At 36.3% G+C, this 19,105-nt stretch overlaps 1 protein-coding gene across 4 annotated transcripts in view; it reads left to right on the plus strand.

The window, feature by feature from the left end:
• The window catches only part of AK8 (adenylate kinase 8), a 77,861-nt gene that overhangs the window by 23,719 nt on the left and 35,037 nt on the right, over nt 1-19,105 (plus strand). For all 4 annotated transcript variants that reach the window (XM_068656872.1, XM_068656870.1, XM_068656874.1 and 1 more), the window contains exons 6-10: nt 4,228-4,309; nt 5,952-6,023; nt 7,078-7,278; nt 10,030-10,161; nt 13,041-13,130. In XM_068656872.1, the coding sequence (XP_068512973.1) occupies nt 4,228-4,309; nt 5,952-6,023; nt 7,078-7,278; nt 10,030-10,161; nt 13,041-13,130 (577 nt within the window). The remainder of the gene's footprint in view (nt 1-4,227; nt 4,310-5,951; nt 6,024-7,077; nt 7,279-10,029; nt 10,162-13,040; nt 13,131-19,105) is intronic.

Raw genomic sequence — 19,105 nt, forward strand, 5'->3', positions numbered from 1 at the left:
AAAATATCTTTACACCTTAAAAGTAAGTTAGAAAGATGATAAACCCAAGAGAGAAACCGCCTTTTCTGATCGCTGTCTGCCAGGCTTTAGGCTGGTTTCAGTCCCCAAACATAGTGCCTCGGCTTAACATTAACAGCTACTCTGGTTGTGCTAATAATAATAGTTTAACAATTGCCGCGTTTTCCCTGTATGATTGGAAATGAAGTTAATGCTGCGGATTTTGTTCTTCATTGAGCAGATTTATGCCAGCTCTCTCAAAGCATGAGTCAGCGTTTTTTTGCTGAAAATGTTAATAGACTAGGAGCTGCATGTTGGACCACAGTACCACCAGCTGTTTGTTTTATTTCTCCTTGTGGTGTCATTGGGTTGGCATTAATTGCACAGCTTTCATCCCACTGACAGTAGAAATACAGAATTTTTTGTGCCATTGTTTTGACACTCACAGGTTTATAGATGTCACGGGCATTCTCCAAGGAGAACATTTTTATTGATCAACGGCTCTGCTGAGACTCTGTTGTGTGTTCTTCTAATACAAATGTAGTTAGGACTGTGAGGGATCAGACGGGTAGGTCTTCCAGCACACACAGAAAACTTATTGCGAGCATTATGTTAGATCCTGGGACTTGTGAAGTTGATAGGAAGACTTTTCATCTTTCAGGGTTAGTACGTGTTGGTTATAGCACCTCTGGCTGTTGTCTAACTCCCAGTGCTGCTGGTGTTGAGGAGGGAATGCACAGGACTGGGCAAGGCTAGCGAAGAGATTGCTACATGATGAATTTCTGAGCGAGTGAGCTGAGCAACCTTATTTCTGCCTTACAACCATTTAGAAACTAAGTTTAGGCCAATGATTCACATGAATAGAGGCAGAATTATTTCTGGTTAGTATTAAATACTTCAGAAGAGTGGTGGCTGTCATTGAAAGGGAAGAAAGGGAAGGAAAAGAGAGCAATGGCTATCGGTTCTTTTGATTTTACCATGGCAGATAAAGATTATCATCTTGTCTCTGTGAAACTCCATACAAAGACAGTGATGTTACATAGGTTCATCCGGGGAGAAAATAGGCCTATTCACCATCATTTTTATTTTTTATTTTTTAGCTTTGTAGCTTACTGAAGCTACAAATACTTTGTATGTGGGAATAAGAGGTTTCTTTCTAGTGGAAAATTCGGTAGAGTTGGAGCTTCTCCATCATCTGTACTGCTAATGTTGACAGACTGCAGGAGCTGGGTTGGCAATATTTGTCCCGCACTCAGTCTGCTGTTTTCTGAAAATGTCGGTTTTGGATCCATGCTCACAAAGCTATTAGCTATTACTGATTTTAGCAGAGAAAGACATGTAGTATTTTTTCAAAGATACTGAATGGTGTGGAAACACTATTGTGATGACCTGTTTTGCTAAATGCAGAGCTATTTGTGATCTTAGAGCTCCGTGCTTGTGGCTGAGATTTCTTTTGGACGTGCCATGTTATTCAGCATTACTTCTTGGTGCTAGCCCTTTGCTGTTTTTGCAATTCTAAGGCAGTGTCAGTTTTGTATTTTGTAAAAATAAAAAATAAAAAAAATTGAGGCTGTGCTGGTCAGATAACAAGAGAACTGAATATCTAAGTCATAATTTTTGGGGTGGAAAGTGTGAAAGTGCATGGGCTTGGTATGTACTTACAGCAGAGAGCAGTGTGCCACTGAAGGAATGAGATTTACGTTTCAGAATGACCTCGAGGTGTTCCTTTCTCCAGATTCCTCAAATCTGGAGAGGAAAGTGATGGCTTTGAATGCAGTTCCTAGTTGCTGATATCTGTGTGGCATGGGTCTCCCAGGAGCACTTCACCTGGCATTAAGGCACCAGCACAATGCAGTATTTACAGCAGCCTGCACGTCGAAAAGGCTTGTGGTCTCCAGCTGAAAGAGAGGGAACAGTGACCACAGAGTACGGCACCACGGAAATCCTCACTTTTAGCTTTTGTTCCACCCTTGATGTGGTAAGGTGCAATCCGTGCTTGGATGTAAGGTTACCGCTATCAAGAACAAAAAATAAATGACTTCTTAAAGAAACAAATTTACTATGTGAAGTTACTAATTACACTTTAATGATAGTCAGGAGGGCAAAAAAAGACCAGTGTTTGCATAAAGCATGATAGGCATATTTTAAGTCAGGTCTTGCTCTGCTGTGTGTTGCTTCCTCTTGCTAGTTCCCAAGCCACACTCCTTTTTACTTTTTTTTTTTTTTTTTTTATCTGTGACATCTGCTTGGAGCTTGTCCCTCCTGTGATACCATACTACTTGCAGCTGTTCAGACCTCCAGCTCTGAGCTGTGCATGGGGTGCCCTGAGCATACGGCCTTTTTGATGTGTGATAAAACAGAACCAAGCCACTGGGGGTATGGAGAGGGAATGCAGCAGAATATCAATAAACCTGTTCTGAACAAAGCTGCAGCTCTGTGGTGGAATAGACATTTCACTGAAGTGTCAAGTAGATGGATAATGTATTCTAATTAGGGACTGACTGATACCCTGGAACTCAGAGACCTTTGGAAATAAGATCCAAAATGCTAACTATTTTTGTAGCGTGTGTTTATTATGCATTTGCTTAATGCATTGAAATGCAGGCAGGAAGCTATTTATTGAGCTATGCTTTATTATACTGCAAAAACTTTTCTTTATAAAATTCCTTATTGCCTGCATTAAGGACCTTTGAAATTTGTGTATGAGCATCTTGAAGCTGACGTTGTTAAAAAGAATCTGTATTTACTGCCTGTTGCTCAGTATTTGATTTTGAGCAATAAGCTGTAGTGACATCAGAAGCAATGGCTTTGTGGTGTGGTGGTTTTGTGATTTTTTCTTTTGTTTAGTTTCCAAAAGTATTGCACTTGGAGTGAAGAAAATGAGTCAGATTTGTAGTCTGTGCAAATAGGCATAGATTTATTGGCTTCCAACCTCTGATGCCATTTCTCCCTAGAAAAGGATGTGGGCCTATATATATGTTGTACAAACACAATATATTCAGAACTAGCGCTGAAGTTCCTAGCATACTGCTAAAAATATTGTGCAGCCTTGCCTCCTGCAAGTCCCAAGGGATAAATTGATTTCTTAGCACCTGCGTGACCTTAGACAGCAGTTCATTCTAATTCGATAGAGCAAACACTGGGAGTGGCAAAAATGGCTTGCAGTTTCTTAAGTCTCTTGTATTCTACAGATATCAGCAGGATGACATGTTCCCGAAACCAGGCTAATTAAAGAATTTTAAGTAGTCTACTCTATTTTCTTATATAATTGGAATGTCCCAATTTCCTCCCACAGAAGACATGGAGATATGCGGAAATACTTCGAAAACCTTTGGACCCCATACTGACAGAGCTTCAGAAATATGTGGGAGATGATAATGATTGCTAGCTAATGCAATATTAAAGTATCTTATTTATTTCAGGACAAAGATAGTTTTCAGATTTATTGTAGTATCACAAAATTATTAGGGAAAGATGAGGTAGTGACAAGGACACGTGTAGTTAAGTGAATAATAGAAAAATTAGAGAAAGTTTAGAAGATTCAGACTTGAGACTGGGAAGTGGATTAGATCTCAAACACTGCATCATGCAGAAACTGAGTGAGGCTGCAGCTCTTCTACAGTATTTCACAGATCTGTAAATGTTTTTTTAAAGATGCTCAATCCAACACTTAGCTGGCTATAACAAGGACTTAAGGGAGCAAAAGGCTCTTTTTTCTTTTTCCTTTCTTTTGCTCTGTTGCTTCATTAGCTTTGGGAACGCTGGTTCCATTACTGTGAGTTTTCCTGTATAATTTAAGAAAATAATGAAAGCGTGCATATTTTCCTCAGTGTTCTTGGCATTAAATCTGTCTTTAAATTTGTTTAGCCTCTTTTTTATACGCAGTGTGGGCTGGTATCCTTTTGAATATTTCAAAACTGTAGAAATTGTTTTGAATTGTTTTTATTCAAAAGAGAAGTTTCTTTTTTAAGACTGAAACACACAAAAATAAATCCTTGTTACAATACATAAATGCCCATTGCACTGTGGCAGTGGTGTTACTGCATGCCACTTCATAAAAACATCAGTGCTCCATGTTTTCTTTCTTCTATTGCAAGTACCTATAACAAACATTGTCACATTGTGAGATCAGAACGAGGCGTTTTTTGTGCAAATAGCACCAATATTTAGTGCTACGTTTTGTATTTTCTCTTCCAGCACCGATAATATTTTCATGTTTTTGTTCAACAGGGTTGGATTTTGGAAGGCTTCCCTGAAAATCAGGAACAGGCGTGGATGCTGCAATCATCTGGCATCATTCCTAGGCATGTTGGTAAGCAGTGCAAGGTTTATGTGTGATTGTGACCAGAAGGTGAAAGCCTGGAAGTGTTTTTCCCCAAACATTCTCAATAAATTCAATACCTATATTGAAGACAGAGTCATGAGACAGCAGAATGATATTTCTATATGGTTCAGATTCACTGAAAACGTTGAGGTAACCTGAAAGATTTTAAATCCTGTCTTTTATGCATAAACCTCTGTATTCCTACACAATAGAGTTCTGTAAATTCAGGACAACTCCAGCAAGTATCTTCAAGCAGCTGAATGTAGCTTTGCTTCTGTACGAGGTGTGGGTCCAAATTTTTTCCAACTTCAATCTCTAGATTGCTAAATCAATCTCTAAATCTCCTTAGTGATTCTCAGACCAAAACCATTTCCACATCCCCTAAATAAAAATCATTCTTTTGTTGAATCAGAGAGTACAAACTTAGCAAACTGCCAAGTGGAGCAGTCATGATTTTAAACTTGACCTTTTAGTATGGATGGATTATAACTTTATTTGTGAGGAACATTTCTTTACTGGCAAAGCACTGGTAGATAAGACCTTGACAGCTGCCCTTGCCACCTAGAACAGCCAGTTGTCCCAAATTAATATAGAGAACCTACTCAGAATGTAAGAAATGATGATAATTATGTGGACTACAGGGTGAAGTGAGAAATGTAGAGCTTGCCAGTGGGTAGTGAACTTGCCAGAATGTTAGCGAACTTGATGAATTGTCACTTTGGATTTGATTTGGATGAGATTTGACTGTTAATGAAGAATTCAGAATCACTGCAATAGAGCTAGGCAAAAATGTTTAATGTCTAGTACTTGCATGTATTTTTAATATAGCTAATAACATTTGAAGTCAAGTTTTGCTCACAATTATATCTGTGCAACCAAGACCTGAATGAGAATCTTAAAGCTCAGTCTGTCTAGTTAATCAAAAAGAAGATTGAGAGATGAGATTTACGGTGTATGAGTACCTTAATAGGGAGAAAAGTGTCTGAAAGTGATATTTGATACACTGAAGAAAGTCATAAGAAGAACTGGTTTGAAATCTGTAATAAAATGCACTGAAAACAGTAATTAAATTACAGCATTTAACTGTGAGGATGATTAGCCAAAAGCAACCCAGGGAACTGACAGATTCTCCATCTTTTGATGCTTTCTAATCAAGTTTGAACACTTTTCTGGGAGGTTATCCAAAAATAAGTTTCACCAGTTTCATTACCAAAGTAGCTGGGTGAAAAGTAATTGCTTGTGGTATAGAAGAGAATCAGTATCAAGTGATCTACCAGTGCTTCTGTCCTTGGTTCCAGATTCAATGTAAGTGAGGGAGAGCCTTGTTAATTGATACGGATGGCTGGGACGTCCAGCAGTCACGGGTACTGGGATATTATTAATGTGTATTTTTTCCTACTGTTCTGTTTAGGAGACAGAGGAAAAACTCTGATTAAAAGTGGAATTAAGTATTTGCAAGTAGAATACTGGTAAAGGAGAATAATGAGACAAATGGAGACAAATGTGTTTGAAATGCATCCATTCATCTTTAAAACTGGGATACATTAAAATAGCTACAAGAAATATAACAACTAACAAGCTATGCTTTTTTGTTTTCTTTCTTTTCTTTTTTTTTTGGGGGGGGGTCTAGTTGTGCTCTATGCTGCAGACACTGTGCTGATTGAGCGGAACAGTGGGAAGAGGCTTGATCCCTTCACAGAAGGTGCAGTATTTGTTTCTTCCTGTTCTCCACTAGAAACTGGAGTGTTGCTTGGTCCCAGAAGCATTATAATACCATTATTTTAAAAACAAGTAGGAATTTATAATTCTAAGTATAAACAGTTTTGGAAAAAAAAAATATGTTGACATTGCATTGTTTTCTGTACCAATAAAATATGCAAAAAGTTAAAGCTCGCTATTGAGTCTGTAAACAGCAGGCTATAGCAGTACAGAACTATTAACAGTTAGATGTATCCATATGAACTTACGTTTTGCCATGCATCTTTGTTAGATCCCGATTTTTTTTCTGAGGTGCAGGCATGCTTTTAGGTGTCTTCCACTAAAGGACTGTCACACAGACTTAGCTCCATGTTGTCTGTTGAGTACCGTTGCCAATCATCCATCAGGAAATAAGATCTTGGCATTGCTTAGTAAAAAATCATGTTGAATGTTTTTGGAGCAGAATGAGGAAGGATGTTTGTAACTAAATAAATGACTTATTTGTTATAAAAGAGATTAAAACAACAACAACAACAACAAAAAAAAACACCTTTGTTAGGGCTCAGTCTAAGAATTTGGAAGCTATCCCCAGTTCCCAGCTCTTTCTCTGTGGTGTTGGGTAAGTTGCATTGTCACTACTTATCTTGGTTTACTGTGTTGGAAAAGAAATCTAGCAATGCTATTGTGCCATCTATGAAGTTCTTTTGTGCATATAAAATATTTTTGGATCTCTGAAAAGAACAAGAACCATCATTGTTACTGCTTCTTCTCAAAGGCATGATTATACCAACTCTGCAATAGATGTTACAGTGTGTATGAGGAAATGCACGCTGTCTTGGCTACATGGGGGGGCAGTTACCTGGGCAGTTACACTTCTTATCTGTGCAGCTGCAGAATAATAGTCAGCTATTACTACAAGAAGGGTAGTGCACAGATTATCACTTGTGCCACAATCTGAAGCTTAAACACAGACCTTGATTTTGTATAGGAAACCTGCTGGAGCTGAGCAAGACCTATTAAATCATCCTCATAGATCGTAATCACCCTCTCTCTTCTAGAGGTGTACCATACCACCTTTGACTGGCCAAGTGATCCAGTGATACAACAACGTTTGGTGAAACCAGAAGATCTTTCTGAGCAGGAGATGTCAAAGAAACTGCTGGAATATCACAGAAACTTCCCTAGGGTGTTCCAGATCTATCAAAAAGTTTTGAAATCAGTCAATGCAGATCAGCCTTGCATGGATGTCATATCACAAGGTAAATCTGTATATTTATGGTAAAAGGTAGTTGATAAACTCATATCTGAAAGGTAGCTCCTAGCTGTTAGAGGCAGTTCATAGGATTAGGATTATGTTTAGCCAACACAGATGGCTCCCAGCTAAGTTTTGTTCTCTTTAATACATAGCTTGGGCTGTTTCTTATAATTATTTTTACAGGACTAGAGTAAGAGCAGATAACTGGAAAGTCTTAGTTCCACTGTCCTTCCAAGGAACAGCTGACTCGGTAGAGAAAATGTCACGGTTACTTTTGCGAGAGTCATTTCTTGAAGGTTGCATTGTGGCTCAACTGCTAATCCCCCAAAGGACTAGTACCTCCCACAAGTCTGATGAGAAATAGGAGTAGTTCAAAGCTGGTAACATTTCATTATTTAAAAGCTGCTTGCACTCATAGCTTTTCTGTTCAACAATTCTTGTTTGCCTGTGCTTGACTTTAATGCAGTCTGACTTCTAATGTTGATTCTTCAAGAAGAAAATAAGGAAACTGCCAGAAAGACCAATTGATAATGTACTTTGTAGCTGTCAGTCTGTAGATGATCTGTTATATCCCAGTAATTTTGCATCTCAAAAAGGTCTTTTTTTTTTACTGACAAGTGCTGCACTTTTAAAATAAACAAGTAGGAAGTTTATATTATGAATTTACACATTAATTACCTCTAAATTACTTAATTAAATTTAAAAGTTCATATCATAATTCATAAAGAATTCATGCCTTGAATTGTAAATAAAAATGTGAGTGCCTGAATATTAATTATTATTAATTAATAATGTAGTGAGATAAATTGAAAATTGGAATGAAAAAATCCTCTCTAGATCTTTTTTTCTGTAGTGCATCAAGCAGCCAGATTTTTTTTTTTAAAGAATAATTAGATGTGGAGACTGTCTAGGGGATCATTACTCCTAATTAACTTGGTTATTTACTGCAAATTAAGCATCATTTGTAAGCAGGGTGCTTTGCCTGTAATGTTTCTGCTTTTCAATACACAGGGTTATGGAAAATGTTCAGAATATCTAGAGCACTCCTTGGTTAGCTGATACTTGTTTTTATTCATACGTTATGCAGCAAATGCACTATTTTCTGTTATGTTTTTCCAGGGTTTTAAAATATTTTTTTACTACAGACAAAGATTTAAAAATCAGTTCTCAGCAGTATTGGGATTTTAATGGATTATTTCATACAGCTATAAAATTTTGTAAACTCCTAAATTTTAATGGATTTACTCCTAATGTATGCTAGGATATGTGACATCAGATTCATTACCCAGGTACAGCTTGTGGTGCAGGAGAAAGAGATGTGTATGATCCTATATGCTTGCAGTTTGAGTCAGTTTCTCAATACCCTAGATTCTCTATCTAGAAATAGTGAAGCTGGAGTTTCCTGGAGCTGCTGCTTTATTAAGGAAAGATTTTATGATGATATTATGATGATACGGAAGTGTAGCAGAGGGTCCTTAGAAAAAATAGGTGGTATGCAGCAATACATTAACCACGGTAGTTAAAATACTTATCCTTATGATGTTCTTCATCAATCCTTTTTTTTTTTTTTTTTTTGTTAATAAAGGAATATGATTAATGCAAACATTAATGTCTAAGACCATCCTATTTGTTAGACTAAAATACCATTTTATTACACGTACTCTTTAGTCTATAGACTCTTTTATTTGAATTGAAGATGTCTGGGCTAACACTTAGCTGTATCCGCTGCAATTACAGAGGAAATTAAAGTATGTGTAGGTGTGCCCATGCTGCTTTTAAACATGGGTAGAAATGGCAGTCAAGACACAGTGGCAGGGAGCTTAGCCTTTACATTTGAAACTAGGGTCCGTGGAAAGGTTGAGCTGCTCTTTTTACTGGTATTTTTAGCCAGAAAAAGGACACAGGGAGTAAGACTTGCTGTGTCCAAATACAATTCTAATTTGTCCACAGTGTCCTGTAGCTACTTGGTGTCTATCACATTCTATTTTCAGACTGCAACAAAGTTCAGGTCTCTATAATGCAGCAATAATGATTGTACTTTACATATCCTGTGGTCTTTCCAAGGCTCTTGCAGTCTCTAGGTTGATTAATGTAATATTTTATACACAGAAGAAAGAATAATGTCCAGCGAACATATTCGAATCAGAGCTCAAATAGCCTTTACATGTTATGCAAGACTGATGGACAAACAAATAAAATCATGTTCAATAATGTGTTGTCAATGTCATATCGTGTTGTGACATGATATGCTACTGGTCTATAATAATGTAATCAGGAGTCTGTTAATCACAAACAATGCTGGATAAATGTCATATTAAGTTAACATCCTGAGTTTTTACAGTTAAATATTTGTTCAGAAACTGCAGAAAATATTAAATGTAATTATATTCCTCTATAATTTGCATGGTCAAATTGTACCTAACAAGCAAAAATGACTTCTGCTAAAAACAACATGGTAAAAGAGCAATTATTAATTGAATTCGCTCTTTAAAATGATTTGACATCTACTGATGAAAGAACGTACGGGAGCATAATGATAGTAAGATTTCTCAAGTGCCTCAGTGTAAGTTGCTGACATGACAGTTTTATCAGAGTCCTTGTTTTGGTTGGATTCTCTAGATGTTTCATTTGTAAAATAAATGATGATAATAATTATGACCTTATAAAATGAGAGAAAAGTTGATCAATGTTTATATTATTTTTTAAAAAGAAATGGGATATAAACTGTATTTCTTACCTTTCTGTCATGTTCTAGCTCTTACCTATGTCCAAACACGGCACCGATCAGCCGCCCCCTTTACACCACGTATTCTCTTTTGTGGACCCCCAGGCAGTGGGAAGAGCCTGCAGGCAGCACTAATAGCTCAGAAATACGGTGTTGTCAACAGTAAGTTCTCAGTAAATATGTACTTTGCTCAATTCCCCCTTTCTCTCTTTTTGATCATTTATCTTTTGCTGTCTGTCTTTCCTACTCGCTCATAAAATTTCTCTGCCCATTGTTATGGATGTCAAATTTTTGAGGGAACTGAAAAATACTTCAATGAAGAAATATAAACCAATAGAGCATACATTCTGTGACAAACCAGCTCTAACATTTTTTTAGTCATCATTTTTTATACCCTTTACCTCAGTATTTTTTGTGTGTTAGGTTCTTGTAGTGTCATGAATTCTTCAGTGGATCAGTGGATCATGAGTAATACCACTGTAGTTGCAGCTGTGTGACCAAAATTGGGGCACTTGTTTTAAAATAGAATTTGCTCTGAACTTTGATGAAGATGCAGGTTCTGTGCATATGAAGTAATATATTAGAAAAGGAAGCAATTATCGAGAAGTACGTTCTCTTTCAGAAAATTGCATTTGAGGCTTGTTCATGGTTAACTCGCTAGTATTAAAATGTACTGTGATACAAATACATAGCTAGATGACAGGATTGTGTCCATGTTCTATAACATCATCTAATATTGGAGTAGCCATAAATCATTTTAAACAAATGTCTGACGTCTCTAAAATTTGCTGTTTAGTCATATCCTCTTTGTTAAGTGAATGCAAGTTTGTCTCATTAGTATTATTTCAGTGTATGCCAAATGAGGAAGGGGGAAAAAAAAAAAAACAAACAAGCAACAAAACAGAATTAGGTAGGTAGTAGGTTTTCATGTTGGAGGCATTCTTTAATTAGTGGAACTCAGTTGTCCATAGAGATGTGCCAGTTTGCTGGTGTCTTCCTTGAGCACCTGGTGAAGTCAAACAAAAGATTTCAGTGACCTTGGATTTGGCTTTCAGTGTAAATAATAACTTCAAGATCAGAGCTGTAATGGTCTCAACGACAAGTTAAGTGGATCTCCTCAAAAAAAAGAAATAAATTTCTTCAGTTTCAAACCTGAACCTTCAGAAAATGCCATGGGCTTTCCATATTGTCATTCCAGCTGGTGACTAGATGGTAGATCTGTGTGTTTCCACTAAACACATGGAAAGAGCTATGAAACTGTCAGCCTATTGGTTGGCAGGTTTAGTCTAGGTTTAGTATTTTGGTATTTTAAATCACTATTACTATTTTAGTTTCCCCCCAAAAAATAAAAAAAAAATATGACTACATGGCTATTCAGTGAACTTGAAAAAGGTAAATTTACTTGATTTTAAAATCTATACTAAAATAATTGAGAAGTACAAATAAAACTGATAAAATGCATATCACTATCAGGTATTTTACTGTTGTATCTTATCATTACATATTAAAAATAGAATATTAGATTTATTTGAAGCTGTATTTTTAATAATTATGCAGTTGGCTTAATTAAAATAAAATCTGTCTCAGTGCATTGAAAAATTACTGTTCTTTTGTTTCTGAATACTATTTTCTGAACTTTATTTCTAAAACTGCAAGTTTGATTCAGTGTTTTCAACTAGGTCAAAATTTGCATTTTTTAAATAGCTGCTATATAAGAGAGTTGCAGTTCTTTTTACTAAATACCATTACTACTGCTTCACCCATCTGTTGAATTTTATTGTAAGTACACTGTAAACCAAATATAAAAATTACTTATGTAAAACAAAGTCAGAAGACCATGAGTTTTCAGAAGAGTACTTAGCACACACTTAATTCCCAATTAGGCCACTGGGACTAAAGCACAGGCTTAAAAATTTAATCCTGTGTTTAAATATTCTCATAAATTGGATTGAATTTAAGCATATATGTATTTGTTGTCTTAAACTGTAGTCTGTGCACTGAATTTCTGTTACTTTTTTACACGTTATGCTGTGCATATCAATTTGCTTCTCCAGGACAACTGGTAACTTAAAATTTGTGTTCATTTCTTGTCACTTATATATAAATTTAATGAACTTTGTACAAAAACGTCCCTGTATTCTTACTCATGTTTGCCAAACAGTGTCCTTAACGGTGATAAAACAGATAAAAAGGCTTGCTTTTTGCCATTAAGTCTGCAGTGCCATTGATGGTGGTGGTATTGATTTCAGAAAGGGCAGAATTGATTTAGGATTGTTAGTTGAAAGGTCAGGTAATAATATATGGTGAGTATTATCTAATATTAACTAAAAATGAGCTGGAATTAGGACATGCTGTGATGTCATGCAACTTCAGCATGCCTTAGTTTCCTCCCTTTAAAATGAGGTAACGTGAACTCACAGGGGGCAGCAAGACTCAATAACTTTGGTCAAAAAGTGTTATACAATCCCAAAGGAGCAGTGTTTCCTGTTCTCCAGTCCTGACTAGAACTTTAAATCTGCATCTCCTGGTGTTCTGTGTATTTGATGTCAATGATAATATTGCATTAGCACAGTTTTTTAAATATAATTCTTGCATGATCATTAAATGATCCGGTGAGTCACTTCCTTGAACTGCGTATTATCCTGCACCTCCAGCAGTGCAGTTCAGATGCTGTTCAGCAGGTGTAACTTTATTCAGTAATTATAACTTTATAAAAAGTGAAAAAACACCAGCAATCCCTTGAGTTACTATTTCAGTAACATATTTCATTAGTATCTTTCTTTCTATCTCTGTTTTTAATATGATCTTTGCCAAATGTATTCTTTTTTATTCAGTATTCTCCCCTGCTCAGTCTTTGCTTTTTGCTCTGCTTGGCCAAAAAAAAAAAAAAAAAATCCTAACAACAACCCCCAAAAACCTACAACTTTTATTTTATTCAGTGACCTTATTCCAGTATGCAGCTTCTGTATTTTTTTTCTTTTTCTTTGTTGCTTCCTTTTTAAAATTTAACCTCGTGTCTTTTTGTTCTTCCTTCTTCTTAGTTTGCTGTGGGCTACTGCTAAAGGAAGCTGTTGCAGACAAGACAAAACTTGGAGAACTCGTTAAGCCTTATATTGACAATGGATACCCAGGTAGGGCACGTTGTTGTCTCATTAAACTGTGGTTACAAATTTGTGGGAAAAGATACATCGTGAGTGAATTTTTCTTGCACAGATTGTAATCTGAATTGCATCAGGCTTATCTAGAAGTTGTTTAATTCCTTCAATTAGATGCGACTTACTTGCACTATGTAACATAAGTTAGATTTTTAATCTCTTCAATATCTTCAAATAGTTCACAGTTCCAGTGAAAGTCAGTGTTTTTGTACACATTCCAAAATTTCAATTCCATGTTTTTTATCTCTAAATCAAAACCAGAATTCTGATATAGACATATGATTTAAAAATGTTTAAACTGCTTTTTGAAGCACAGTATTATGTTTCATTTTTATTTCAATTCCAAGAGCTCTGTAATAAAGACTACATACTTTTATATAGAGATTTTGACTTGCAGAATGCTACTGTAGATTCATCCAGTTTCACACAAGTATTTTTAACTCAAAAATAAAGTTTTTTTGTAATTCATTTTTATCAGCCTTTTTGGTTGTAGGAGGGGAGTACCACAAAGAATATCTAAGTATATTTTGGTTTTGGATGGCTCTGCAAGTGACTTCAGATAAATCATAAATACTGTAAGCACCTTAGGACAACAACTTAAACTTATGTGTTTGTTACTTGTTTTGCACAAAGATAGTTCTCTATGGTGGATATTCAAAATCAAAAAAGAGCTATAGTTCTAAAGGATAGGTCATATTTCAGTAGGGTTCAAGCATGTTTATTTGCCATATTACAATGGCCTGGAATAGGAATTTTTAGTCCTATTTCTGGCAACAGGCCACTGACAAAACTAATACAGGGAGATGATCTTGCTGAAAATTGAGAAATCTCAGTTAATCTTCAGTATTAATGGAATTTTGAGCAAGTGCGCTGGACAAAGAGAAATCTTCATTGTCTTGATTTTTGGCAAGAAAAGCCATTTGGTGAGGTGAAAAGCTTGAAAGTCTTTTTTTTTTTTCATGATAGCTTAATTCTGCAACTGAATTACACAGATCTGAAACATGAGCCTATAAAATTAACTGAGGTTCCCTTGATACCATACCAAGAGATTCAGTACTTTTCTAAGCATTTCAAAAAGACCTTTGGCAGCCTGCAGCTTTGGGTATTCTATCCCTCCATCAAACCACAAGGTAATACATTTTATCTCTAAACTTCATCTCTAGAGAATGATTGCACTTATTCTTAATACAGTAATACAGCTAGTTCAATGCGTTAATATTTTGTGGCAGCCACCATATTGCAGGACGAGGAACTGATGTAGGGACTGTGGGAATGGAAATCATGAATCTCTGCAGCCTAAAACAGAGGACCTGGGTCCTCTATTACATAGGCAGAGACATCAATGAGTAATGGGCTGTGAGCAACTGCCAGTTTTCTTTTGCTCATGAATTAATGGCTCATGGCTGCCCTTTCTAGGTGAGAATTTCAGATTTAGAAATCTACTAACCAGCTCAACTAACCAGAATGCCCATTGAGCTCAAAGTCAAGTGATCTTAGCCTTTGTTAATTGTGATGTGTCCCAGGCATGGAAATATCTTCTGTATGTGTGTAGTCCAACTGATCTGAATGTGGCTACTTTTGTATGCAGTCAAACTCGCATATAGAGAGCATCTTAAGCTCTGGACCCGTGCCTTTTTGATGGTATCCATTAATTTCAGAATCTTATGTGTACAGTGTAATTTCACTTTATTCTCATCCCTATGGAGTAGAGGACTGCCACTGTAAATATCTCCCTCCCTAGATTTCAGTTATGGTCGAAATGGGAGTTTGGATGATCTGCATATTCAAAGATGAGTCTTTTAAGAGCTTTCTTTGCTAAAATGCTCTGTATGTATTTTATGAAGTTCATCTTAACCACTGAAGTTCCTTGAAGGAAATATCAAAAGCATTCCCAGTGGAGTAAAATAATTGTACAGATTGTAATGTTTAGCTAGTCCTAAAAATATGCACATCCTCAGTCCAAAGGAGCTGCTTTTGTTTCAGGAAAATGAAATTGAAGTTGTAATTCCTTTCTTCCTCCAAATTAGAAATTATCTCAGATTTAGATGAATTTTTTAATATAACACGCAAGGATAAATCTGTATAGTGCTTCTGCATGTTAATGGGAGGCATAACTATATTTCTGTGCATTGTGCTAAAAAAAAGTCTCATTGTTTTTGTTCTATGCACATATATTTTATGTGGTGAGACATACTACAAAATTAATGGATAAATAAAAATAAATATTCTGTAACAATGCCAGAAATAATAAGTTCTGTCATTTTGCTAATCCTCTTCTCCCAGGAATAACAAAGAATGAATTTACAATAGTAAACACTAACAAGAATTCACTAATACCCTCACAAGAGCCTTGGAGAAAATGAAAGAATATAGTGTACTGAGAAGGAAAGATGGGCAAAGAATCCTTACTGTAGAGTCACAGCCAGGTTAATACAGAGGAACGATTCTTGTGGTATTACTGACTACATTCAGTTTCAAAAAAATCACATTTTATTAATCAGTTTAGCCAATAACAGTAATTCAGGACAAATACAGACTTTTGCAGTGTTATAACTGTGAAAGCAATTAGAACTTCAAAATTTTAGTTGCTTTTCTAGTTATGCACCAAGTAACCTTAGTACTTCCTTTGGGCAAGGAATCATGGAAGCGGTAGCATCGCAGAATACCCTTGAAACAACGAAAGACCACAAGAAATGTGGCGCTTAAATCATTGCTAGTCAAAATCAAACTAGTGCCATAAAATCTAGAGACATGCCTCATATATTCTTAAAATGCTTGCTCTGGGGACTGATCTCAGTGTGGTTTCCTTTCCTGTGGACACAACTGATTGCGTACAATTAGTCATTCAAGATATGCCAACAGGGCATGTCATGGTGTCATAAAAAGGCTCAAAAACTAGCTTATTCAGATCTAACTCATTACTGAGTTACTGAGGCTGTGCGCAGTCTATTCTGTTCTAGTTCTGGTTGACTAACTCAGATCTTTTCTTGTTTTGGGATTCACAAACATTCTGTGTATTGTTTTCTTCCTGTACTGCTGCTTCATGTATAGTACATGTATTTCAAGAACAGCCCAGACAATTCTATTATTCACCCCAGAAGGCAACTCAGTGCATTCCCATTTTCCGTATTTTCTAGTGTTTGTTTTCTCATGAAGACCTTAGCTCTTGCTTTACAAAATTTCCCATTTTTAGTATGGTGATTTATTTTGCTTAATGAAGGTAGCACAGGCGTTTTTGAGCCCATTAAATTTTTAATTCCCAGAACATCCTAGCCTACAGTTGGTGCACACTAGATATTTTAAAATGTGTTCTCAGTTAAAAGTTCAGCAAGCCGACTGCTTTCTGTCTGTCAAAAACACAGATTTCTTCCTTGGACAACTGATCTGAAATGCACTGACTTTCCTTTAATATATTGTGGTTTTCACTGAATAGTGGGCAATTATTGCTAAATATACTCTGGGCAGAAAATTACCAGCCCTGGAATCTGATACCAGTTTTCTGGTCCCTAACTGCAGTTAGTTTAAATCTCGGTCAATAAAGCTGAATTTAGCACACACCGTTTGCTTGGGCAGCCCAGGAAGACTAACGTTTGGAGTAAGAGGCGACCTCAGCGACCTTTCCCAGGCAGTGACCCTTCTGCAGGCAGCAAGACAACTCACATAAATTAATTCACTCAGTCTGATTCCTACTGAAATGCGGTGAAAAGACTGTTCTGCAGACTGGTCTTCCCCTTGGAGTAATTCAGCACAAATGCTGCATGCGTACGTAGCCCAGACACAGGCCCCACTGGCTTGATGAAGGACCTCTATGCAGAATTTGTGTATCTAGATTGCTGTAATTCTGAGGAAGGCTAGCCTGCATTCTGGGCTGGTCTCATCTAGAACATGGGCACATATTAATTTAATGTTCCATCTGCAGTGTCTACATTCACCTTGTTAAAGATGTCTGCCAGAATTTGATACCTGAGAAGACCAAAAAAACAATGCAGAAAGTGTATCTTTTTTGTTTGTTTGCTTGTTTGTTTTTAAAATGTCCCTGGTGCTTACCCCTTGAGATGCTTGCATTTTATTAATGAAAATAGAAGCAAAAGCATTTTGGTGTTGGTCAGTTGAAAAGAAATTTGCATACCATTCTATCTGTTCATTTTTACATGTCTTTGTGGTGAAATAGCATGGAGTGATGATCACTGCTAATTAATACATGTTTGCAAGGCTGCAATAAATGAAGCCAAGAAAAAATGAAATGACAGGACAACAGCATGAAGTACAGGAAGAAAAAAAAAAAAAAAAGAAAAAAAAAACAACAATCCTGAAACAGTACGATTCTGCTTTTCAGCTGGGAAAACTGCCATTAGTTTGGGTAATGGTTTTTTTTCCCACCAAAATGAACATTCAGGTAGTAAAGAGAGCTGATTCATGGAAGACAGATAACGTTGCACTGTTTGCAGCCTGTTAGAGCTGAACACACACAATCTGTGTTGTTTTTCCCCTTCCTTTTTCTATTTTTTAAGTAGTAATATCTGAAGCTGTCCCCAATGGCAGTCTTCATGTGGGGGGTAAAATCTGGAATTCCATAATTTCTACTATTTTCTAATAAAAACTATTACTGTACAAATGTGGATTTTCCCACCTATTTTAAATGGGAATGGTTTTAAAGGGGTGCTTTTTGGTGTAGCCTCTGAAAGTTGGGGTCCCCTGGTGATTGTGATCACAGTCTCACTGAAAGCACTTGTGGGTTGGTTGTTTTTTTTTTTGACATCAAATTAATATTCTCATCACTAAGTGTGAAGTAAAGATTTGACAATAGAGCAGCTTCCTCTTTGTTTAAAAACTTGCAAAGAGTTTCAGAGTTGAAAGGCTGAGTAAATCTTTATATCTGAGGAGGTAAGCTTAGTGTTATTTCTTGTTTTTAACAGCGCTGTACTGGCGAGCTGCAAGCTGTCTGAACATTGGAGAGAGACCCTTTGGGAGCTCCATTGGTTTTCAGCAAGTCTTTGCATGCAGTGTGTTTGTACTAGCTGAAGACAGCGCATGGCTCTCTAAATAATTTACAAGTTGATTAATAGACTCACATGGGTATAATTAGAAGAGGGAGAGACAGCAGCTACAGTAACGGGTACAGTGCTTGGGGGAACTAGAGACTTTATTTTTTTTAAAGAAACTTTCTAGGGTGCTGGGCGTTTGAAGATAAGTTGGGAAGAGCTCAGTGCCTCTTCTCTTTTGAAGTGGAAATAGGACAGTTTGAATCCGTCGAGTTTAATTTTTCACAAGCTTTAGGGGCCCTGCAGTGCAACTCCCTTTTTATTATTGAAAAAAACTCTCCATTTTTCTTTCATTTTTCACACACATGCACACACACACGTACGTATGCACACAGAGTCCAAACAGTAGCTAATAAACAAATTGATTTTCTACTTTAAGTTAGTTTTATAATGATAGCAAACGTTCATCTATATATGCACCTCAATCACAAATATACTATGTAAAGTTACAGACATATTTATGAATATACCATACTTTAATTTATGCATTTTTAAGAAACCTTCACCTCTGTTTGACAATGCTTTTGAAGTAGCTCCGTTTTTCAAGTCAAACTTTTGACTTTTCCTCTGGGACTGCTACAAAGGTTTTTTTTATGGAAAATAGGTAGCAGACTTTTTTCCTACTAGGAGAAAATTGGTGGTCAAGAGAACAAAATAAAATTTAAATATATATGGTTTTTTCTGTTTTAGGTGTCCACATTTTAATAAAAGATGCAAGGTCGTAGAATAGAAAGTTTTACATGAAGGAATGTAGACAGTAAGTTGTCATCTTTCCCAAATTTTACTTCTTTTTCTAATGTGTTGAATCACTACAATATGATAAATTAGAGCCCCCCATTTCCTTTATTTGAAATTCTGGAGTATCTTTTCTTTACTCTGCACAACATGCAAACAATCAAATTGTCACTT

Source organism: Anas acuta, chromosome 20, assembly GCF_963932015.1.
Source record: "Anas acuta chromosome 20, bAnaAcu1.1, whole genome shotgun sequence".
NCBI lineage: Eukaryota > Metazoa > Chordata > Aves > Anseriformes > Anatidae > Anas > Anas acuta.